Source organism: Mustela lutreola, chromosome 13, assembly GCF_030435805.1.
Source record: "Mustela lutreola isolate mMusLut2 chromosome 13, mMusLut2.pri, whole genome shotgun sequence".
NCBI lineage: Eukaryota > Metazoa > Chordata > Mammalia > Carnivora > Mustelidae > Mustela > Mustela lutreola.
Window position 1 is genome coordinate 74313823 of NC_081302.1, and position 24695 is coordinate 74338517.

The window sequence follows — 24695 nt, forward strand, 5'->3', positions numbered from 1 at the left end:
ACAACATCTCTGTGGTCTTTATTAGGGTCTACATTTCTAATTATAGTCTCACAGATGCAGAGAACAGATTGGTGGTTGCCAGAGGTAGGGGGTGGGAGTAGTGGAGTGAAATGGGTGATGAAGGGAGTCAAAGGGTACATATTTTCTTTTAAAATATTTTATTTACTGATTTACTGATTTATTTACTGATTTTGACACAGAGAGAGACAGCTGAGACCTGGAACACAAGTAGGGCAAGTGAGAGAGGGAAAAGCAGGCTTCCCTCCCCACCCCAGCAGGGAGCCGGATGAGGGTCTCCATCCCAGGACCCTGGGACCATGACCTGAGCCAAAGGCAGATGCTTAACGATGGAGCCACCCTGGTGCCCCGTACACAATTTCTGTTTCACAATAAATAAGTCCGGGGGATGAAATGTACAGCCCGGTGACTAAATTTAACAACACCGTATTGTGTATTTGAAAGTTGCTAAGGCTGAAATTATTTTTATGTTCTTTTCTTGAGGTTCATTTACTCACAGTGAAAGGTACAGATTTTACACGCACCATTCCATGAGTTTTGGCAGATGCACATACCTCGATAACCCAAACCCTAAGCAGGAGGTCGAGCTTTTCCATCACTACAGAAAACTCCCTCTTCAGTCACACCCACCCTCCCCTCCAGGCTACCACTCCTGACTCTTATCACGAAGGAATAAATAACCGAATGCCAGTCTTTTGTTATACAGCGCTCCACCAGTCTCAGTGCCTTGATCTCTCACACGCACGGTGCGCCGGACATCATCTCCATTTTGCAGGTCAGAATGTTGGGCATCAGAGCGTGTACGTAAACTGCCCCTGGTTAACAGCTACCCAGTGTAAGGGCAGGACGTGAACCGAGAAGCGGGTTTTAGACGCCCACGCGCTCAACCCGTCTCTGTGGCACTGCATCTCTGAGACGGGTCTCGGGAAGAGTCCATAAACGGTTACTTCCGAAGTATGACACATCAAAAATTCAGCCGAAATCAGTGCCACTTACAAGTTCTCAAACGTCCTTAATAACCCTTTGGGCCGTACGCATACGCCTTACTAAAGGATTCCTTTCCATCCCACTCCTCAGAAAGTGGCAGAAAGGTGTGAAAGATTGCAAATTCGGTTTTCCTGGTGAAAACCCCAGAAAGGGTGGTTCCGGTTCCAGAACCAGCGGGGGATGCCCGCAGAGGCGGCGGGGGAGGGGCCGGATCCGACGACCTTTAAAGAGCCGGGCGCTGAGCCGCTCAGGCGCTCCTTCCTCTGACGCCATAGGCAACCTCTCAGAATAGAGCGGGCACCAACGCGCTCAGCCGATGGCACAGGACACGCGTCCTGCCAACCGGATTGGACGCCGCCGCGGCAGGGCTCAGTGGGCAGTACCCGAGTTCTGTTAGTCACTCGTCCTCCGCAATGTCACCGTCTCCCTCTTCCAGACGCACCCTTACGCCTCCCTTCCCCCTTACCCGGGTGGGGTTACCAGGCTCCTCCCCCTAGTGACTTAGCGCCTCCGCGCTCCCCCCCACCTCTCGCTCGGCCTGCGGCTGCCATGGCAACCGTACGCCGCCGCCGCCGCCTCTACACGCACGTCAGGAACTAACGGACTCAGTGGCGGCGGCGGCGGCGGCCGGTGCCCCACCCCCACCCGGACCGCCTCACCAACGGCGGGCCGACCTGCGGCACGTAAGTAATGGATCAGAGGGAGAGGCGCAAGCAGGAGAGCAGGTGATGGGGTGTTCAAGTTGACAGCCACACCCGGTCTCCCGCTGCCGCGGCCGTGCGGCCGCACGCATCCTGGGGCGCCGTGAGGGGAAGTAGAGAACAGTGGGAGCGCGAGGCTCGCGGGGCATTATGGGGATTGTAGTTTAGCGGCTCTACAGGCTTGCGGCCTTGGTGGGATGGCCCGGACCGGCGAACTACAAAGCCCGGCGGCCCTGACCGTTGGGAAAGACCGATAAACTTTAAGCGGACCGGGCGAGAGAAAAATCTGTCTTTGTGGTGCCGGGGCTCTTGGGTGGTCGCGGAACTGGGCTCTGCGCTGGGAAAGGGAAGTGGAGGTGAGACTTGGGCTTCCCGCCCTGCCGTTTGGCCCGCCCCGGCTAACTGCGCTCGGCCCCACCCCGACGGGGCTGGGCCACCGCCCCGCGTGGTCTCAGGGATGAGCAGCCGTCCCAGCTGCAGGGCTTCGGGCCTGCGGCGTCTCTGACCCTCCCAGGTTGCTGCCTCTGGGTGCCGAACCGTATGTATGGCACGCATTTGATGTGAGACCCGAGAAACTGTTTTTTTGGTTTTTTTTTTTTTCTTTTTTTAAACTGGCCTTTCTCCTTTCCCTAATACGTTTATTTCTAGGTATTTAATTATATTTATTCTTAAGTAGCTCAGGTGTTTGCATATTAAACCCATTAATAATTACTCAAAGGGCGTTAATGCTTAAAGATCAAGTGTAGACAAGTGTAGAAGTAGAGACCATGCTATTATATAGTAGCTGCTTTTTTTTTAACCGTTTTTCCTTTTGCATTTTATTTATTGAGGTTCAAGTTTGCAAAATGAGTACCCCTACATCCCCACTTACTAGCTTGAATATTGCCTACACTTATTTTGATTCTATTTTGCCGATTAGTTTAACTTACTAGTTATTTTTTTTACTAGTGATTTTTAAAGCACAGAGTTGTCTTTTTTTATTTTTAGCAGTGGGTAGTAGTAATTATTTTCTTTGGTATTTCATTGTTCTCAGAATTATTCAGGAGCATATTTTCAGAATGAAAAATGCTATGTTCTACTTAAAAAAAAATTATTCTGCAGTACACCTTAGTCCTTAGAGTTTGCTCAGGTCCTGGTGGTAAGGAAGCCAACACAGACTTAGAAAACCTGCCTTAATTACTCTTTAGAATTTTTTCAACAGGGAGATAACCGTCCTAGAAATTAAGTATTTTATATAATATCTAGAAAAATTGTTGATAGGACAGTGGGTTTTGTGTGTGTTAGTTTTTTTTTTTGTTTTGTGTTTTGTTTTTTTTTAATTAGAGAGGGGGAAGGGAAGGGGCAGAGAGAGGGAGGGAGGGAGAGAGACTCTTAAGCAGACTGCTGGCTTTATCTCAGGATCCTGAAATCACAACCAGAGCTGAAACCAAGAGTCAGATGCTTAGCTGACTATACCACCCAGGGACCCCTGTCTGTGTTTTTTAAATAAGAAGACAACACAAGGCCACTACAAAATCCCCCTTTTCTCTATTACAATGAGGCTGACTTGTAAATTTTACTTCAAGTACCATTTTTGTACAAGGAGTTGGAAAGTAAATTTAAAAAGACCCTTAGGAAAAAAAAAATTGAGGCCTTAATGGCATATAGTACAGGGGTTGGAAGCATATTATTTGTTTATTCAAGATTTGTTAAGAACCTATGATATTGTAGGTGTTATGCCTGGTAGTGGTAATAAAAATATAATAGAAGATAGTCTGTGTTCTGCCTGAGCAAACAGTCATGTTTTCACAATAGTAGGATAGGGATAGGTGCAAGTTGCTAAAGGAGCCCGGAATGGAAATAAACAGTAATATAACAGTAATATTTATTGAATACTTTATTTCAGGGAGGCACCGTACGGTATTTTGCATGTAGCCCATTATGTAATCCTCATAAAAATCTCTAACTACTGTTACTTAGAGTTGAAGAAACAGACTTAGAGATCTTATTCAGAGTCATAGCTGATAAGGTTTGAACCTGGGATTACAACCCAGGTGGGTCTAATTTAAGTCATGATCTCAGCCACTGATGCCATTCTCTTGACCTGTCTAAGGAGATTGGGGGAAGTTTCTAATATGATGTGACATTTGACTTCAGCTAAGTAAGTTGACTAACGTTTCACTGGGAGAGAAGGTGAGGAAAGTGATTTTTTAAAAAAAAGATTTATTTATTTGACAGAGATCACAAGTAGGCAGAGAGGCGGGGTGGGGTGGGGGGAGCAGGCTCCCTGCTGAGCAGAGAGCCTGATGCGGTGCTTGATCAGAGTACCCTGAGATCATGACCAGAGCTGAAGGCAGAGGCTTAACCCACTGAGCCATCTAGGTGCCCCTGAGGAAAGTGATTTTAGGCACATGGCACAACAAAAGCAAAGGATAGATTCCAGAGTTTTGTGTTTGGAGAATCCTAGGTCATTCTGATGCCTGAATCCTAGAGTACTTGCAATGTAGTTGGGGGAGAGGTTAGAAGAGAACTCGGTACCATGATTTTTTTTTTCCCCAACATAGGGCAACCATCGAAGAATTTCAAATGTAGTGTTAATTGGGTTTGTATTTTAGAACGGTAACTCCGGCTGAAGTTTGGAGAGGGGAGAATAGAGTGGTGTAGGGAAACCAGTTTTAGGGGAAAAAAATGTACAATAGAAAAATGAAGATACATCTGAACTAAGCAATTGAGGTTATAGTAGACAGGGATTGTAGAAGGATTTAAGGGATAAAATTGATAGGACTTTAGCTGGGGGCTAGAAAGTTTTGGAACCCTAAAACAAATGATTTCTAATTTTCTGGCTAGGATGTTTGTGAGGATAGTGAAACCATTTATTTGAGAGGAGGAAAAGCAGGGTTTTGTTGGAGTTAAAGATAAAGGTCTGTTCGGTTCTGAGCATTTATTTAAAATTCCTGTGGGATACTGAGGTAAGGATGTGTTTGGATCTGGAGCTCAGAGCTTTCACGGTTGGGGGTGGGGATTTGCATGTGTGTAAGTAGTTGAAATTACAGGAGAGAGGGGATCAGCTCACATTGGAGAAATGTGTGGAAATGAAAAAGGGAAAGTTTTAATATGGAACTCTTAGGAAGGAACAGCATTTTGGGTGTGTGTGCATGTGTGCCCACGTGTGTGTGTTGGGGCAGGAGAATGGGACCATGTTTGAAAGGAAGTGAGAAAAGCGCCTACAAATGAGACTGAGGGGTTGGGAGGCAGAGAAGAAGAATCAGAGTGAGCATGCATTAACAAATGACAAAGGAGAGGAAAAAAAGAAGCAGGAATGGAGTATCTTGTGTCTCGGAGAGGGCAAGTAAGGTAAAGATTGAAACATGTCCAGTGGATTTGGTGGCTGTAAAGTATTTCTAAACTTTGCAAAAATGAAGAGAAATGCGAGCAGAGGCTACGTGAAAAACGAGTTTAAAAAGTTTAAAAATTTTCCTTGATAATATATATATACAAAAGAAAAGAAAATAATGAGCTCCCCATGTAGTTGTCAGTTTCCTTGAGGAATGAGCACATAACCAATTTTGTTTCATCTGTTACTCCTTCCCGCAAATGGATTATCTTAAAGCTAAACTCAGATATTATATCTTTTTATCTATAATTATTTCAGTATGTATTTTGAAAATTAAGGGTTCTTGGGGTGCCTGGCAGGCTCAGTCATAGAGTGAGCAACTCTGCATCTTGGGGTTGTGAGTTCGAGCCCCATGATTGGGTTTAGAGATTACTTAAATAAACTTTTAAAAAAGAATTAAAACCCTGTGATATTATGCTACTTACTTAACAGTACTTCCTTACTCTGAAACTTCCAGGCATACTTCTCTTTTTAAAGAAGTTTGACTCTGAAGAAAAGAAACAGATGAGGCAGTAACTAAAAAGGGTTTGTAGGTTTTCTGTTTCTGTTTTTGTTTTTTTTAAAGACTGATAAACTATTAGGGAAAGAGGCAATAAAGAGGCAATGTTTGCAGATGTAGAAAATAAAGAGAGGAGATAGCTGATAAAGGACTCTGAGCATTTCGGGAAGGATGGGATGAGGAGGGTGGAAGAATAGTCTAGAATTAGTTATATTGTGTGAGTATCCACCAAGTGCCCACTGTGATCCTAGGCAGTGTGCTGATGTAGACAGGAGGAGAGAGGCACTGAAAAGGAGAGAAGTGAGAATATAGATAATTTATAAGTTAGAGAGTTCAAAATTATGATCTCTGAGAGGTTGATAGGAATCAAGGTCAGTTGATGAGAGGAGATTGGGTTTCAGAAAGGAGAATGGTGGAGATTTGGAATAGCCACTGTAGAAAGCTAGGATGGGTTAAGAATGGTTTTGTCAAGCTGAGATTAGAACTCAGTAATTTTCAATGACCGTAGAACACAAGGTTGTGTGATTCCCGCCACCCCCTGAAACTTCGATTTACTATGGGAGAGCTTAAAATACTAAGGAAACCTATAGCTTAATGTGTTACTAAAGAGAAGAGAATCCAGGCCAAGAACTTATGATGGAGTATTCTTAAACAACTTTATATTTATTCATTTAACTGATAATTATTATCTATTTTGTATAAATATCATAGTAAAATTAGAAAGCTCCTATGGATCCTTTGGATTAGTACTTTGTACTTTATTTTCTCAACATGCACAGTGGTATTCTTTTATAGAGAACATTGCTCCAAGGAACGTTTACTGACTATGGTATAGTGGAAGGGGTCAGATACATCTGTTGTCAATTCTGGAACTACAGTTTATTTTCTATATAATCACAGGCAAGTTTCCCAACCTGTCTCCTTACTAAAAAAAAAAAAAAAAAAAGATAGTAATACTTACTATTTATAAGATTTTTGGGAGGGATAGGCAGTTTAACAGAGGTAAACCGTAAGTGCCCAGTGACTGAACACCTTTCTCTTCCCTCCCTCCCCCATAGCAACAATGTGCCAGGGTTGTCATTTCTGTTTCTGTTTGACGAGAGACCTTGTTCTGTGACTACCTGATCATATTAAGCAGGTAGTTCAAGGCAGTAGGTATATTACAAAATAATGATTTGTTCTATAAAAGGATTCATCAATTACTCTTTTTTTTTTTTTAAAGATTTTATTTATTTATTTGACAGAGATCACAAGTAGGCAGAGAGGCAGGCAGAGAGAGAGAGGGGAGGAAGCAGGTTCCCTGCTGAGCAGAGAGCCCGATGCGGGACTCAATCCCAGGACCCTGAGATCATGACCTGAGCCGAAGGCAGCGGCTTAACCCACTGAGCCACCCAGGCACCCCATCAATTACTCTTTTAAGTGAGGCTTCCTTAAATGCTGTAAAATTTTTTTTTTTTTTTTTTTGTAGACCATTAATAATATTAACATCTTTGCCTTGGTTTCGTCTTCAGAGAAATTTGGAATTTTGCTGCATGATAGGAGATTCCAGTAGCCTAATTTCTTTGACTATATCTCCTTTCTGGACTGATTTATATTATGATGTCACTGATTTTGAACCTCAGTTTGTAAAATGGAAATATGTATATTTTAATGTACTCAGCATTATTTCAAACACTTTTTTCTCCTAGATAACTTTTCTCATATATGGTAGGCCTAGTGAAATACTGCCTTAGTACTTAGAGTACTTAGTAACTTAGGTATATACAGGCATTAGCTAGAAAAATTTAAGGCATAGATTGTGAGAGGAGTGAAAAAAAAAAAAAAAACCCAAAAGGAGTGTTTTCCAAGGTGAGCTGTTTAATGTCCACTAGATGTCTTTGTTTCTTTTGCTATGGATGGTTTGATTATGGCCCTATTTGAAGGTACGGAGATGGAATAAATGACCTTTTAAGTCCCTTTCCAACTTTGTAATTTAATTACTAGTTGTCCATTAATAATTATTGACTAAAAGCTCCTGTTAAGCAGCCTGTTAAAAAGTGACTTTTATTTTTTAAATTTTTATTTAAATTCCAGTTAGTTAGGGGCACCTGGGTGGCTGAGTCTGTTAGGTGTCTGCAGTTGGCTCAGGTCATGATCCTGGAATCTTGGAATTGAGCCCCCTCATCAGGCTCCCTGCTCAGCAGGAATCTGCTTCCTTTGCCACTCACCCCGCTCCTGCTCTTTCTCTCTTTCAAATAAATAAATAAAAATCTTAAATAAAATAAATTCCAATAGTTAACATATAATGTGTTATGAGTTTCAGGTGTACAGTAGTGATTCAACACTTCCACACAATAACCGGTGCTTCACACAAGTGCATTTCGTAATCTCCTTCACCTGTTTGCCCCATCCTCCCATCTGGTGGCCATCAGTGTGTTCTCTGTAGGAAGAGTCTGTTTCTTCCTTTGCCTCCCCCTCAGCTTTTTTCCCCTTTGCTTGTTTTTTGTCTCTTGAATTCCATCTATGAGTGAAGTCATGGTATTTGTCTTTGACTTATTTCGCTCAGCATACTCATGTCGTTTCAAATGGCAAGATTTCATTATTTTTTACAAGTGAGCTTTAGTTTGAAATTATTATTCTTTCTAATTTTTTGGGTATGAAGATATTTTTTATAAATGCTTCTGTAACTTATCATCATGTCTGTATAATTTCAGCTTCATTTCATTTATTTCAGTAGCATGTTCTTTCATTCTCTTTGATTTCTCTGTACGCGTGAGTGTCTTAAAACTTAAGTATCTTTTCCTTTCTGATGATTTTCCCCTCTTCCATTTTTCTTGGTGAATATGGGCCTTCCATATACATGGGTGTTTGCTAAATGGGGTGGGTGTTTGCTAAATAGTATAGAATAGATGATGAATGTATGAGTGAATAGATATGATAATATTAATTGATTAAAGACTACTTGGTAAAGTAATGTGATGCAGACAGGGTTTTGAAAGGTTTCATGTAATATCTTTCAAATACCTTGAAGTTAAGACAGTAGTATGTAATTATATAGGCAATTGGAATAAAATCTAGTATTTCATCTCTACTAGCTAGCCTTTTATTTATTTTTGGGTTAGCTATATAGCTTTGAAGGAGTTAATGTATTTTGAAGGAATTTGAGCGGTAGAGTATAATGACCCAACAGTGCAGGCTCTGAGTTTAGACACATCCAGGTGTAAATCCAGGCTGGGTGTTTAAATTCTTTAAAGCTTCAGCCTCCTCTTCTATTAAATGGGGGTAACCATTTTTATTTACTAGTGTGATGAGGATTAAAGGAGATAATGACTAGACAGCCATTTTTATCATATTTCCTCACGTGGAATAAACATTCAGTGAATGTTATTTCTATGTTAAAAGGGTACATAAGTACTTAAGATAAAATATATTGTTTAAGCTGCCATCTTGACACAGAATGGCAGGTATAGACATTGTCAGCTGCCTCAGTGTTGTAAAGAATTGAGTACCTGGGCAGAAATTACTGTTGTGGCTACTTCTTTAGAAACTTAAACTCTTAGAATGATCGCTTTAGATTCTTTTATTTTGTATGGACGGTCATTTGTCTGTTCCCTAAACATTTCAGAAGTGAGCTTAGGTAAGGAAACACATGAAAAGACTTGGTTGCTACAGGCACTTTCCTGTTGTCTCTGAGTTTGTGACGAAGTCCTATTCTCCATTATTCATGGCCAGCTACAGTCCTTGAGCATATAACCCTTTATGAAGAAATGGGAGGTATTGTGGCTTTCAGAATAAACAGTTTTGGTGACTAGTATTCACATAGTGGGTTAATTTATTGCTATTAAAACATAGTTCAAAATGCGGTAATTTGAGCAGTTGTGGTTATGTGTTTTTTTAATTACTTGGATTTATAGCAGTCATTGTATGAAATAGACTGGACTTTGGCGATTTCAATAAACTTTTAAGTATGTAGAGGCTGAACATTGGTAGAATTCAACATGATACAAAATGCTTAAAATCAAGTCTGATTTGTTGTTTTGCTACCACAGTTCCAAATTGTATTATTTGGTTCACATCGCAGTAGTTGAGGCTGCTTCAGTGTTTTTGAAATAAATATCTAAGGATTTTGCAACTCATAGAAGGAAAAGGAATATTCTGAGAGAATTATGGAAGTGTGAAAATGAAAGTAGCTTAAAGCAATATTTTTTAAAGCTTCACATACATTATAACTGAATTAGATATCACTCGCTCATTCTAAAAAATTAGTTTGAAAAAAGTTTTCTTTCTCATTTTAAAACCACAACTGTGGAGACAAAAGAATTATTTGTGACATCTTAAGCAGTTTAGGCTTCTCAGTATACGCTAGTTTTTGTTTTCCCGAACATGTGCCTTAGTCTTGGTATAAGGTAAAAATCCAAGTTTGTTGGGAGAGAAAGCTCTGTGTGAGTGTGTGTGTGTGTGTGTATTGTGGGAGAATGGTAGTTCAAAAGAGAAGAAAGTGTGGCTGTAGATGTAATGTAGCTGAAGAGAGATTGGAACCAGGATTTTATTTGATTCGTTAGGGTTAAATATGAGTCTTAAAGAGATAAGTCATAATTATGTAGGACCAAATGAAACAATATTCTTTCTTCTTGGTCTGAGCATGAACTTGAACAGAGCTCTTCTCATTCTGAGCATGGAACTCTCTTTGAGCAAAGAGCTCTCCTTGAAGATACTAGTTGGATTGTTCTGTATAGGGCAATATTACTGGATCAGTTCAGCAGTAAATACTGTAAGAAGGTGCTGAATCCATTTTTGAATACGTGATAATCTCAGAATAAGAGTAGTATTGTCAAGCATGACATTGCTTAAAGCAGTTCATGCCTTTTTTTAGATGTAACCTGACATTTTAAGTCCTAGAAACTTCTCGGGGCACCTGAGTGGCTCTGTTGAGCATCGGCCTTCGGCTCAGGTCATGATCCCGGGGTCCTGGGATCAGCCATGGCTCAGGCTCTGCCATCTGCCCCTCTCCCCTGTTTGTGTTCTCTCTCTCTCTCTCTCTCTCTGTCAAATAAATAAAATTTTGGGGAAAAAAAAGTCCTAGAAACTTCTAATTTATATTAAAGGAGATTTTTTAGAAACCCTCTATATTTCAAGATTATGGTTAAGAGTAACTAAAATTATGGTACAGCTTCTAGGAGTTTATTTCTTATTATTTTTTAATATTTATTTGAGAGAGAGAGCATGCTCTGAGAGAGAGTGTGAGTGGGGTGGGGGGAGGGGGAGAAGCAGGCACCTTGCTGAGCAATCACGACCTGAGCCCTGAGCGGAAGGCAGCCACTTAACCTACTGAGCCACCCAGGCGCTCGTAGGCGTTTATAATGAAAACTGGGTCAGTTGATTTCTTGTTATTTTTGAGGAAAATTAGCTGCTCTAAACCTCTATATTAATGTTGAGTGTGGAATAAAGATAATAGCTTATATTGATTCACTGCTCTTTATTTGCTAGGAGGGATGCTAAGATCACTTTTTTTTTTTTTAAGATTATTTATTTATTTATTTGACAGAGAGAGATCACAAGTAGATGGAGAGGCAGAGAGAGAGAGAGAGGGAAGCAGGCTTCCTGCCGAGCAGAGAGCCCGACACGGGACTCGATCCCAGGACCCTGAGATCATGACCTGAGCCGAAGGCAGCGGCCCAACCCACTGAGCCACCCAGGCGCCCCTAACATCACATTTAGTTTTTTAACTTTATGATGATAAATATTGTTTTCCCTATTGTATAGATAAAGAACTAAGGCCTAGAGAAATTACACGTTTGCCTGAGGCCACAACTAAAACTTTGTGGTGCCTACATTTATAATCCGTTTTTTCTGCTTGAAATTTTTATATTGCCTTCATACTTGAATAGCTTAGTTTGGTATACTATTCAGTGTTGCAGTTTCCCCACCCCCACCCGCCTGTAGCACTTGGAAGGTATAATTTCACTGACTCTAGGTTTCCACTGAAACCTAACTTTTGAAAAGTTAGCTGTCTTCTTTTTTTTTTTTTTTTAAAGGTATTGTAGTATTTGTTTCTATTGCTTTTAACATTCTTTAGTTTTACTACCTTGTCTCTAGGTGTGGACTTATCTTTATTTATTTAAATAGTTATTATTGTCCCTAGATTTTGGAAATTTCTTAGTCATTATCGCCTGGGTATTTTCTCTTTTTTTCCTTCTGGAATTCATACTAGACATATCATGGACCATCTCTTTCTATTCTGCATTTCTTACCTTTGCTTACTTAACTTTGTCTCTAAAAGCTGCATTCTGGACAATTTCTTTAGCTCTGTCTTCTGGTTCCTTGATTCTTTTTTTCATCTGTGTCAAATCTGCTATTTGCTTATTAGTTCATTGAGCTTTTAATTTCAATGACTTTTTTTTTTAATGCTACAAGTTTTGAATCTTTTTTGTATCTGCCTATTCATTTTTTAATGTGTTTTCTATGCTTTTAAATATACTTATTTTATAGTAAATAATAGGTTATGTGCTTTAGATAATAACATTATACGTTATACCATTTGACTCTGTCTTATGGTAGATTGTATCTTTTTTTGTATCTTGAAGTTTTAGATCTAACCTCAGATTCTGTGAGGTTTGGGAAAAGAATATATGCTGTACTTTTTTTTTCCTTGAAAAGTGCCTATGGAGAAATGATGAATAAATAAACAAATTTTAACATTTCCATATAATGAGGTACTGCTCAGCTGCAAAAACATGCAACAACATGGTTGAATCTCAGAAGCATTTTCTTAATGAAAGAAGCCAAACACCAGAATACACACTGAGTGATCTATTCATGTCACATTCTAGAATAGACAAAACTATGGTATGTGAACAGAAGAATACATCATGGGGGTAGAGACTGACTGCAGAGTGGCAGGAAGGAGTTTTCTGGGGTGATGGTAATGTTTTATATGTCACAGTGGTGGTGGATATGCAACTATACATTTTTCAAAAGAAATCAAATCCTACAACTTAATAAAAGTTATAGCTCAATAAAACTGATTTTTAAAGCTCAGGTAAGGGGTACCTGGGTGACATAGTCGGTTAAGCATCTGACACTTGGTTTCAGCCCAGGTTGTGATATCAGGATTGTGAGATCTTGTCCTCTTTGGGGTTCTGCACTCAGCATGGAATCTGTTTGAAATCCTCTCTCCCTCTTCCTCTGCCCCCCCCACTTGTGCATGTGTTCTCTATCTCTCAGATAAATCAATAAATCTTAAAAAAAATTTAAAAAGCAGGCAAAACTCATCAAGGATCCTTTTGGAATGCTGTAAATGTTCTGTGTTGTGATGTGGGTGTTACCTGGATGCCCTAGTGTTAAAATTCATTGAGCTGTACATTTAAGACTTTTGTACTACTATATAAGTTATATACTTCAATAAGAAAATGCAAAAGGAAAAAATACTCTAGAGAAAAATCAGAATATAAATTGGAGAAAATCTTGAAGGAAGTAGAGCCAGAGGACAAAGAGATGGAAAATAAGAGAGAAAGGGTAAGAAAATGGGAGGACCAACCTAGGGTCCAACATCTGAATGAAAGGTGTTCCAGAAAAAAACAGAAAAAATGGAAAGAAATCATCAATGGAATAATTCAGACATTTTCCTAAAATTAAAGACATTAATTTCTAGATTGAAAGAGTCCCAAATAGACCATTTCAAATACATCACCAACAATTTTTGAAAGCCTGTGTGAAAGAGAAGATCCCACAGACTTTCAGAAAGGGGAACAAAACAGGTGATACATAAAGGGTCAGGAATTTCAATGGTGCCAGTCTTCTGAACTTAATTGAAACCTAGAAGGTAGTAGAGCAGTACCTTCAAAATTGTGAAGGAAAATTATTCGCAAACTAGCATTCAGTAGCTAAACTACCAATAAACTATGAAGGTAAAATAAAGGTAGAATAAAGTCTCAAAAACTCTACCTCTCATATATGGAAAATGTGTTTCATAAAAGTAAGGGAGCAACCAAGAAAGAGAAAGACATAGACCAAAATAATTAAATAAAAATAAATAAATAAATAAATAAATAAACATAGAAGAGGCAAAGGGACTCCTCAGGGTGAAACTGATACCAAGTTAACAGTTTTGAAAAGTAGGTAGAGTGTCTTCTTTCAGAGCAAAGGTTAGGCTTGCTTATAGTCTTGGAAGAAAGTGATAGTATCTTCTTGGAACAAAGGATAGGTTCCGTATAATAGATTGGCTTCCCTAAACTGAGGATTCCTCTCCTGTAATGCAGCCTACTGTATATGAGGATATCAGCCAGTCTATTGTGCATTGCCTTATGGCAACTGGGGCTTGAGGAACTGGTGCCCCCTCCCTCCCTATGCCTTGGGTTGTCTTCTGAAACTTTTATAGTTTTAACTTATGTTTTGGTCAGTAATTCATTTTGAGATAATTTTTATATCTGATATTAAGAGTTGAGGTTCAGGTTCTTTTTGCATATGGATTTATGGTTGTTTCCGTACCCTTTGTTTGGGAAAAAAGTTGTCCTTGTTGACTTGTCGTGACAACTTTATGAGAAATTAATTGGCCATATATTATGGATTTTTTTTTAAAAGATTTTATTCATTTATTTGACAGAAATCACAAGTAGGCGGAGAGGCAGGCAGAGAGAGAGAGGAGGAAGCAGGCTCCCCGCTGAGCAGAGAGCTGGATGCAGGGCTCCATCCCAGAACCCCGGGATCATGACCCGAGCCGAAAGCAGAGTTTTTAACCCACTGAGCCACCCAGGCACCCCTATTATGGATCTATTTTTGAATGGTCTAATTTGTTCCATTGGTCTGTGAGTCTTTCTGTATGCCAAAACTACACTGTCTTGATTATTGCAACTTTATAGTAAGTCTTGGGAATCAGATACTGTAAGTTGTCTTACTTCGGTAAACTGTTTTGGCTATTCAGTGCCCTTTGTATTTCCATATAAATTGTGAAATCAGCTTGTCAGTTTTTACAAGAAAGGCTGCTGGAATTTTATTTGGGATTGTATTGACTCTATAGATCACTTTCAAGAGATTTGACATCTTACCCTGTTGAATGTATCAGTTCATAAGCATGCTTATGCCTATATATCCACTAATTTAGGTCATCTTTAACTTCCCTTAGAAATTTTTGGTTGTTTTCAATATTCAGATCTTGCATGTATTTTGTTTAAACTTATCCCTGAGTATTTAATGATTTTTAATGTTTTCATTTTTGCTTTCAGTTATTTATTATTAATAAGTATAAATGCAGTTGATTTTTTGCAGTTGATTTTTAAAATATTGACTTTGTGTCCTACAACATAATAGCTTTTGAGTTACAAAATAAATTTTGAGTTACAAAACTCACTTATTAGTTCTAGTAACTTGTAGATTTTCTAGGATTTTCTCCATTAGTAATCCTATTGTATATGAATAAAAGCAATTTCTTTTCCCATCCCTAGGCCTTTTATTTTTTTTTTTTCTTATTTGATTGCGGTAGTTAGAACTTCTAGTTCTAATGTTGAATAGAAGGGATAAGAGCAAATATGAGCCTTGTTCTTTCTTGATATTGGGGAAGAGCATTCACTCTTTCCCAGTAAATATGATTTTAGCTTTGGGTATTTCACTGATACTCTTTACTGGGTTGAGGAAATTCTCTTCTTATTTTGCTGAGTTCTTATGAATGGTGTTGATTTTTTTGTCAAAGCTTTTTATGTATTTTTGAGAATCATATATTTCTAGTCTTCTAAAATTCTATTGACTTTTTAAAATGTAAACCACTTTGGAAAAAAAAAACACCTTGAATTTTTGATATAAACACCTCTTTGGTCATAATGCATTACTTTTTTTATATATTACTGCATTTGACTACCTAACATTTAAAGATTTTTCTATCTATCTTCCTGAGTGGTACTTGTATGTAAATTTCTTTTATATAATGTCTGGTTTTGGTAGCTGGATAATATTGGCCTTAAAATACAACTTGGTTGTTTTTCTTCCTCTTCTTTTTTTTCTGAGAGTTTGTGTAGAAGTGGTTTTATTTTTTCCTTAAATGCTTTGGGAGAATTCATTAGTGATACCATTTGAATCTGGAGAGTTTACTTGTTTTGATGGGAAGATTTTAAATTATAAGTTGTGGGGTGCCTGGGTGGCTCAGTGGGTTAAACCTCTGCCTTGGGCTCAGGTCATGATCTCAGGGTCCTGGGGTCGGGCTCTCTGCTCAGCGGGGAGCCTGCTTCCTCCTCTTTCTCTCTCTGCTTGCCTCTCTGCCTACTTGTGATCTCTCTCTGTCAAATAAATAAATAAAATCTTTTAAAAAAATTATAAGTTGTATATCATTGATTGATATAGGACTATTCAGATTAATCACTCCATTTCTTCTTGAGTAAGCTTGGGTATTTTGTGACCTTTATAGAATTTGCACATTTTATTAAGTCCTCTTTTGCCTTTTAATATCTCTAAAGTTTGTAATGCTAACCCCTCCTTCATTTCTGATTTTGTTAATTTGTGTTTTCTCTTTCCCTTTCCTGGTCAGTATTACTAGAGGTATATTCATTTTAATGACATTTCTAAAGAACCAGCTTGGCTAGATTGAAATTTTCTATTCTTCTGATTTCTGTTCTTAAATTTATTATGTTCTACTTCTTTTGGGTTTAGTTTGCTTGCATTTTCCCAGATTTTTTTTTTTTTTTTAATTTTTAAAAGGAACTTTATTTATTTGAGAGAGACAGCACGAGCAAGAGGGGAGTGGAAAGGCAGAGTGGGAGGGAGAACCAGGCTCCCTGCTGAGTGGAGAGCCTCATGTGGGCCAGTTCCAGGACCTGGAGATCCTGTGCTGAGTGGAAGGCACAGGCTCAACCATCTGAGCCACGTGGGCACCCCTTCCCAGATTCTTAAGATAGAAGCTGAAAGCAGGAGTCAGCAAATAAGAATCTGGGGACCAAATCTAGCCAGCCACTTTTTTGACTGGCCTATGAACTGAGAATGGTTTTTACATTCTTTTAGTGGTTAAAAAAGTTAAAAGAATACTATTTTGTGACATGTAGAACTTAAGTGAAATTCAGTTATCAGTGTCCATTAATAAAGGTTTATTGGAACACAGCCACACATATTACTTATGGCAACTTTTGTGAGTTTGAGTAGTTGGGACAGAGATTTTGCAACATTCTTAATGTTTTTGTACTGCTGCTTGGTGCACTATAATCTCTTTTAAGTAATTTGCATATCACTATTCTGTGACCATTTACTTTATTATCAGGACTTTACCTATCACGTTGAAACAAGAAAAGATGAGAGAAAAATGGACTTGGCATATTATATTTCTAGAGTACCTTAGAGTATGGATTGTCAAATTAGGTGACAGAGTATTGATTATTATGCAGTGATACCATAGCTGTGCTAAAAGATACACAGTACACACTGATATTACTAGACTAATCACTCATCAAAGTATTCCCTTCTCACAGGAAAATAATGTTTGGAAAAATTAAAAAATTTAAAAAGGAATATCTTACCATAGCAGAATTTCTTCTCAAAATTATTAACAATGAAAATCAGGCTGCACTGAGGTTAAGTTTCTGAGTGTCTCATTTGTTAACCAAGTAAGGAAGTTGTTTACTGATGGTGCCTTAACTAAATCCTGTTTGATTGTAGTGGCCAAAGAAATGTGTCTGGAGAAAATAAACTTGTTTAAAGCTATTAGCCTTTTGGCGAGAACAGTTGCTGGAAGAGTTGAGAACATTGATAATCAATTAAAAAACAAAGCAGAGGACTTTGAGTGGTTTTCCTTGGCTTTTCTGGATTGACAGAGGTTACCAGTACAGCTCAAGTGTTATTCAAGAAGTCAATTCTAAGTTTGAAGTTTTTGAAGAACTAGTTTTAAAAACAGTGTCCATGGAATAATTACAAACAAAAATACTTACAGAAAGTTCAGAAACACTAATTGTGTATGACCTGAGGTGGAATCTGCCAGGGTTGCCAACTGATGGTGGCAAAAATACATGTAGAGCCGAAAAAGGCTTAGGTGAATGAATTTACAAAACTGTAAAGTGGTTAAAAATCTATGTTTTTTTATTGTTTTATTTATCAGCAGGTATTTTGCAGATAATATTTGAATATATTATGCAATATAGAACTTGTCATGCCTCAAGATTCAAGAGTGTTGCTCTTGTGGACTTAATCTTTGTCAGCTCCATGAATTTTTATCAGAAATAGAAGCTGAGTAGCCTGACTTGCCCTTCTACACTGCAGTTCAGTGGCTTAGTAGTGGTAAAGTTTTAATTTAGTCTTTTGAGCTTAGGGCTGAATTGAGGTTTTTCTGAATGAGAGGAGCTGCTCTCAACCACTGTTACTGAACATTGAATGGCTTTGGAAATCAGTTTTTGCTGCAGACTCGATCATGTTTCTTAATGTACTCAACCTAAAATTGCCAGCAAAACAGTGGTGATGTGGAAAACTAAAAGTTGTTTCGATGCCAACTAGTGTTGTTTAAATCACAAGTAATGTTAAGCTGTTTTGTGTAGCTCTCTCCATGCCATCAGAAGTGAAGGTAAAGAAGTGGTGTCACTCAGATTTTCTGGAGATCTTTTCTGAGCCCCATTCAGCAGCCTCTGAGAGACTTTGATGCAAATGCAAAGGAAATTACCATTTTACAAAATCCATTTAATTTGTACCTTAACCTTTAATTGGAAGTGATTAATCTGCAATGTAAGGACATGCTGAAAGACAAATATTAAGAATAAAGTCCGTAGATATCTTCCAAACAATGAACATTGAAATCATATGTATGCAGTGGCACCTTTCTAGGTAAAAAGACATTTTCAAACATGAAATACATAAAATCTTATTGAAAAGCAGCACTACCATATGAATGTTTGCAATTGATTAAAAAAAAAGATTTTATTTATTTGAGTAGAGCAAGAATGCAAGAGAGAGAGAGAGAGAGGGAGGGAGAGGGAGAGAGAATGAGAAAGAGAGCAGAGAGCGCATGCACAAGGGTTCAGGGAGGGGCAAAAGGAGAGGGAGAAGCAGATTCTCCGCTGAGCAGGGAACCCTGTGCTGGTCTGGTCTCAGTCCCAGGACCCTAGGCTCATGACCTGAGCTAAAGGCAGATGCTTAACTGACTGAGCCACCCAGGCACCCCTGCAATTGATCTCCTCGATAGGGAACACAAATTTTGAATCTCAACTAAGTGGAATATTATCCTCCTCCACAAAAGAGCTTCATTCTTAGGAGGAGATGGGTTTTAAAAAAGTTGTATTCAGCGGTTATTACTATAATGTTTTAAATTTTATCAATAAAAATTATGGAAAATTTTCTCATTATTTAAGTATTTATATAATGTCCTAAACTTTACCTGTTGGCCCTTAAAGCCTAAAATAATTACTGTCTGACCCTTTGTAGAAAGAATTTGCTGGGGTGCCTTGGCCTTAGGTCATGATCCTAGGGTCCTGGGATCAAGTCCTGCGTCAGGCTCCCTGCTGAGTGGGAAACATTCTTCACCCTCTCCCTGCTCTGCCTGCTGCTCCCTCAGCTTGTGCTCTCACTCTCTGTCAAATAAAATCTTAAAAAACCTCTGCTTTATGTCAATATATTCTTATCCTGCGTAGTTGTGTACGTGCACATATTAGCAGAATTAATGTTTTGTGTCACAGTGACTTTACAAGAAAATAATACATGAAACAGCTTTGTTTCTACTGGATTTATTAATTACAGCTCATTCTCTGTAATAAGACTTTATTGCTTGGTGTTACTGTTCTGATTTGAACAGGAGGTTTTCCATGATTTCCATGTGGGTAAATCTACTGAATGCTTTAGTTTCTAACTGCAAAAGTAGTGTACTCTTCGCTGCGGTTTGATTCTCAAATAACATAGATGCTTTCTTCCAGGAACTTATGCTGGGTGAAGGGACAAATTATATGTCAAAAAACATAAAGGAAACAGTTTTATTTTTAAGAATATAGTAGAGTCCTTTGGAAATGCCTAGAACTGGATGTGCTTAATTTTGAGGAGGAGTTTTTGAACTGCTTAAGAATAGAGAAGAGGTAGAGAGAAAGAGCTAAGTAATACCAAAATATAATTCTTTTAGAAAGGCATGAAGAAATATTTTTAAAATTTAAATTCAATTAGGGTGCCTGGGTGGCTCAGTGGGTTAAGCTACTGCCTTCGGCTCAGGTCATGATCTCAGGGTCCTGGGATCGAGTCCCGCATCGGGCTCTCTGCTCAGCAGGGAGCCTGCTTCCTCCTCTCTCTCTCTCTGCCTGCCTCTCTGCCTACTTGTGATCTCTCTCTGTCAAATAAATAAATAAAATCTTTAAAAAAATTTAAATTCAATTAATTTATACATAGTGTATAGTTTTAGAGATAGAGTTCAGTAATTCCTCAGTTGTATATCACACCCAGTGCTCATTACATCATGTGCTGTTCTTAATGCCCATCACCCTGTTACCTCATCCTCCTACTCCCCTTCCCCTACCAGCAACCCTCCATTTCCTTTGGTTAAGAGCCTCTTAGGTTTGTCTCCCTCTCTGATTTCATCTTGATTTATTTTTCACTGTCTTCATCTATGCTCCTCTGTTTTGTTTCTTAAATTCCACATGTGAGTGAATTCATAGAACTATCTTTCTCTGATTGACTTACACTGCTTAGCATAATACCCTCTAGTTCCAGCCACATCATTGCAAATGGCAAGGTTTCATTTTTTTTGATGGTTGAGTAATACTCCATTGTGTATTTATACCACATCTTCTTTATCTGTTCATCTGTCAGTGGATGTCTGGGCACTTTGCATAGTTTGGCTATTATGGACATTGCAGCTATAAACCCTGGGTTGCGTGTGCCCCTTTGGATCACTATATGTCTATCTTTGGGGTATATACCTAGTAGTGCAATTGCTGGGTTGTAGGGTGGTTCTATTTTTAGCTTTTTGAGGGACCTCCATACTGTTTTCCAGAGTGGCTGTACCAGTTTGCATTCCCACCAGTAGTGTAAGAGGGTTTCCCTGTCTTTGCATCTTCGCCAACATTTGTTGTTTTCTGGTTTGTTAATTTTCACCATTCTGACAGGTGCAAAGTGGTATCTTTTTTTTTTTTTTTTTAAAGATTTTATTTATTTGACACAGAGAGAGATCACAAGAAGGCAGAGAGGCAGGCAGAGAGAGAGGGGGAAGCAGGCTCCATGCTGAGTGGAGAGCTGGATGTGGGGCTTGATCCCAGGATCCTGAGATCTTGACCTGAGCCAAAGGCAGAGGCTTAACCCTCTGAGCTACCCAGGTACCCCCGCAAAGTGGTATCTTATTGTGGTTTTGATTTGTATGTCCCTGATGCTGGGTGATGTTGAGCATTTTTTCCTATGTCTTTTGTCCATTTGTATGTCTTTGGAGAAATGTCTATTCATTTCTTGACTGGGTTAGGCATGGAGAAATACTTTGATTTTCTCTACTAAGTGGATTCATTGGTTTACTGTTCTATACAGTAAGAGTAGGGCAATTTGGACTCTTCCTGGATGTTATTCTACTGTATCTCTGAACTTCCTATTCCTTGTAGGCTTGGACAGAAAGTATATTTGCGTAGGAGCCTTGGATGATTCTTGAATGGGTTTGGGAAGTCAGGAAGAAAAGTCAGAATTACTGGGCTCGACAGCCTTGGTGGAAACCGGAGGTTCAGATGATAACTCTTCTTCCTAGCATCTGTCGAAGGGAAAAAATTGATGATAGTTATTTGCACAGACAGAAAACTATAGACAAAATCATAGAATATTACAAATTGAGGAGCAAAAAGGGCTCAGGTAGTTTAATTCTTGGTTTTTTGCTTAGATTTAAGTTGTGTGGGACAATTAAATACATATAAATTATGCATGGACAACTATAGGCTGTTCCTTTAAAATGTATTTAAGTAGGACTTCTGGTTTTGGGGGCCAAAATGTTTTAGAACTAATTTCTGCAGTTTTTTCAGTGGAAAAAATATGTGATATTCACATATTTATTACTAAATTATCAGGAAGAAATTGAATATGATCAAGTTCATCTTTATTGCTATTACAACTAACTGTAATTGTAAATGGGCAAGGAGAACTAGTGTCCAATTTATGTACCTTTAACATAAGCCAATAGTTCAGAGCTGTGTAATTTCTCTCTGTGTTATCTCCTTAGGTGTTCTTTTATGATATCCATTGTACTTCCAAAATTAGAAACTTTGTTCAGTATTATAAAATGCATTCAGATAACCTCAAAGAGAACCATTTTGACTTTGAAAGTAGTTTTAAGCAGATATTTTAAAGAATAAGAAAAAATGTTCTGAAGTTGGTGCCGAAAACTTAGTAAGAAGACATTATGTATTCTGTGTAGGTCTCTGGAGGAAGATGAATTTGGCTGAGATTTGTGACAATGCAAAGAAAGGAAGAGAATATGCACTTCTTGGAAACTATGACTCATCAATGGTGTATTACCAGGGGGTGATACAGCAGATTCAGAGACATTGCCTGTCAGTCAGAGACCCGGCTGTCAAAGGCAAATGGCAACAGGTAAGACACATTGCAGTATTTCAGTGAGTGAGGGCAGTCCTTCATTATACTTGAGAGCCTAGAGTTGAAAAATTAGTTGGAGGTTTTGTAAATAGTTCTTATTTGTCCAAATACTGAAATATATTAATATATATATAAGTATATATATATTTAAAATGTACTCTGAATAATTTTGTCTTGCTCAGTTAATATTTTATATATTTTTCATAGCTTTCATGAGACATATCTTGAAGGTATTTAATTCTAATTGAATCTTTCAGTTTTTTAAATTTTCATGATCAGTCACGTAGTTGTGTGTAATTACAAATTTTTGATCTAAGGTATTTCTGCTTGCCCTTTTCCCTTTCATTTTTACATGTAGTTTTGACCCATTTCATAAAACTTTTCCTTTAAGAGAGTTTCCTCTTCTTTTGAAAGACTTCCTACAAATACAAAGGAGTCAATAATCTAATAAAATTAATATTTTTGCTGTGTCTCTTGACTGTACAACTTGATTATATACTAGTACAGTTAATAAAAACTTGAATTAGAATTTCCCCACTTATTCTTAAAACTTAAAATCCTTTTAAAATTAAAAGTACAAAATCAAGCATTTCTTTGAAGTTTCCACTTAATGTCCTAATGCCTTTCAAGCGTTTCTTTTAATTTTTCCATGTCAGAAATTGATGTTTCACTAAGTTTTCAGGGTAAATTTGGCTTATTTTCCAACTTAAGCATTACCAAATTATTTTGAGTGAGAACAATATACTTGCTTTAACTCGAGTTGAATTTTTAATTGTGTTTTTTTTTCCTGTCCTACATACTAGCCACAGGCAAGAGTGGTTTATTAGCTTGGAAATATTTTGGAGAGTTTCTCAATTGTATTAAATAGTGACCATTTCTATTTGGATATTTCTACTATGTTTATTTCCATTAGGTTCTCTCATTTCTCCAAGTATATAATTGCATATATTAGCAGTTGAATTTTACCTAGATTTTTCTTTTCTCTGCTTTACAGTAAAGTGTGCTTTCTGGTTAAAAACAAATTAGAATTGTTCAAATGAATTTATAAATTTAATTTTCAATCCATTATCTGTTTGCCTTTGAAAATTAGTTTCGTCTCAAAGTTTGAAAACACAAGAATTTCCACATAGTAGGTACTCAGTGAAGTTTCTTAAATATGGAAAAAATCTTGCCTGTGAACTCAAAATGAACTTTATACAACACTTGAAAGAATTTAAACAAGTCCAGAAGAATTCAGATTTTAGATGAAGGAGAATTTAAATAAAAGTTGGAAATTGGTAATGCTTAGTATTCCAGCACCTAAGGTTTTCAGATGCTTATGACAGGCATTTCATACTTAATGATATTAGGAGTAGGAAATGCCGGTGAAAATTCTGGCTGATAATTTTTTGAAAGCTATTTATAAATATAGTAAAAGGATTTAGCATAACACTTTAGATTTCTGGGAATGGTTAACTTGTTACTGACCTAGTTACTGGTTTTAAATTATATTAATGGTCATCACATTCATTAGTAGAAATAAGAGTTCATTTTGAAAAACACACTTCGCCTGCAAACAAGTACGTAATGTGTTTTTTCAACCCAGTTCCTACCCTCCTATCTATATTATTTTAAATAGTTCTTTGTTTTTTAAATATGTTGTAATGACTCATTTTGTATAGTTTGAGTGACATTGAGAAAATGTGCATTCTTTTTTTTTTTTTTTTTTTTTAAAGACTTAGTTATGAGAGGTGAAAAGAGAGAGTGTGCCGGTATGTGCAGGTGGGAGGGGCAGAAGGAGAGGGAGAATCTCAAGCAGACTCTGCACTGACACAGCCTGACAATGGGGCTCAGGCTCATGACCCTGAGATCAGAACCTATGCCAAAACCAAGAGTGGGACACTCAACCGATGGCACAACCCAGGCACCCCAAGGAAACTAGCATTCTATAGCAATTTATTACTTGACCTTCATATAAACTTAACAGTTTACAGCATAGAGGTTATTTTCTTTAAGGTTCGGCAGGAATTATTGGAAGAATATGAACAAGTTAAAAGTATTGTCAGCACTTTGGAAAGTTTTAAAATTGACAAGCCCCCAGATTTCCCTGTGTCTTGTCAAGATGAACCATTTAGAGATCCTGCTGTTTGGCCGCCACCTGTACCTGCAGAACACAGGTAAATGGGACTTTATATTCTCTTTAGGTGCTTTTATAGTTAATTTTGATATTCAGAGTGAAGAGAATGAAGCTTTATTTGAATGAAGTATGAAAAAATATTTGGGGGTATGCAAATTTAATACTTGTTTAGTTTTCACAGTGATAGTTTGCAGAGTTTATTTTTGATACAAAAGTAAATCATTTGTCATGTATTTTTTAGAATTTTTACTACTGTAAGTCATAACAATAGAAATCTGCTAGTCCTAAAATTTATCAGTTATGTGAGGTCTTTTAGATTTTCTGTCAGCATCAAAACATGGATGGCTTTTTTGCTTTAAAACTTATTGCTTTAAAAGATTCCGACAATTTTAGATGAAATGGTGGACAGATTGAATTCATCTGGTCGGGCCTACAGCCAGTTTCCAGAGTCCTAGTGTAGAAGGAACCTTTTCATTCCTTAAAAGTTAAAGGTCAGATTCCCTAGTGTGTCATATCAGGTTC

General features: G+C 38.0%; 1 protein-coding gene across 5 annotated transcripts in view; it reads left to right on the plus strand.

The window, feature by feature from the left end:
- The first annotated feature begins 1247 nt into the window (after positions 1 to 1247).
- KATNAL1 (katanin catalytic subunit A1 like 1) overlaps positions 1248 to 24695 on the plus strand; it is an 86326-nt gene continuing 62878 nt past the window's right edge. Inside the window, exons 1-3 of one of the 5 annotated variants that reach the window (XM_059143669.1) lie at positions 1248 to 1688; positions 21879 to 22054; positions 24053 to 24213. In XM_059143669.1, the coding sequence (XP_058999652.1) occupies positions 21893 to 22054; positions 24053 to 24213 (323 nt within the window). In that variant the 5' untranslated portion in view covers positions 1248 to 1688; positions 21879 to 21892. Of the gene's footprint in view, positions 1689 to 1871; positions 2063 to 2119; positions 2355 to 21878; positions 22055 to 24052; positions 24214 to 24695 lie in introns of those variants that run through there. The other 4 variants (XM_059143671.1, XM_059143672.1, XM_059143673.1 and 1 more) reach the window with 4 other exon arrangements.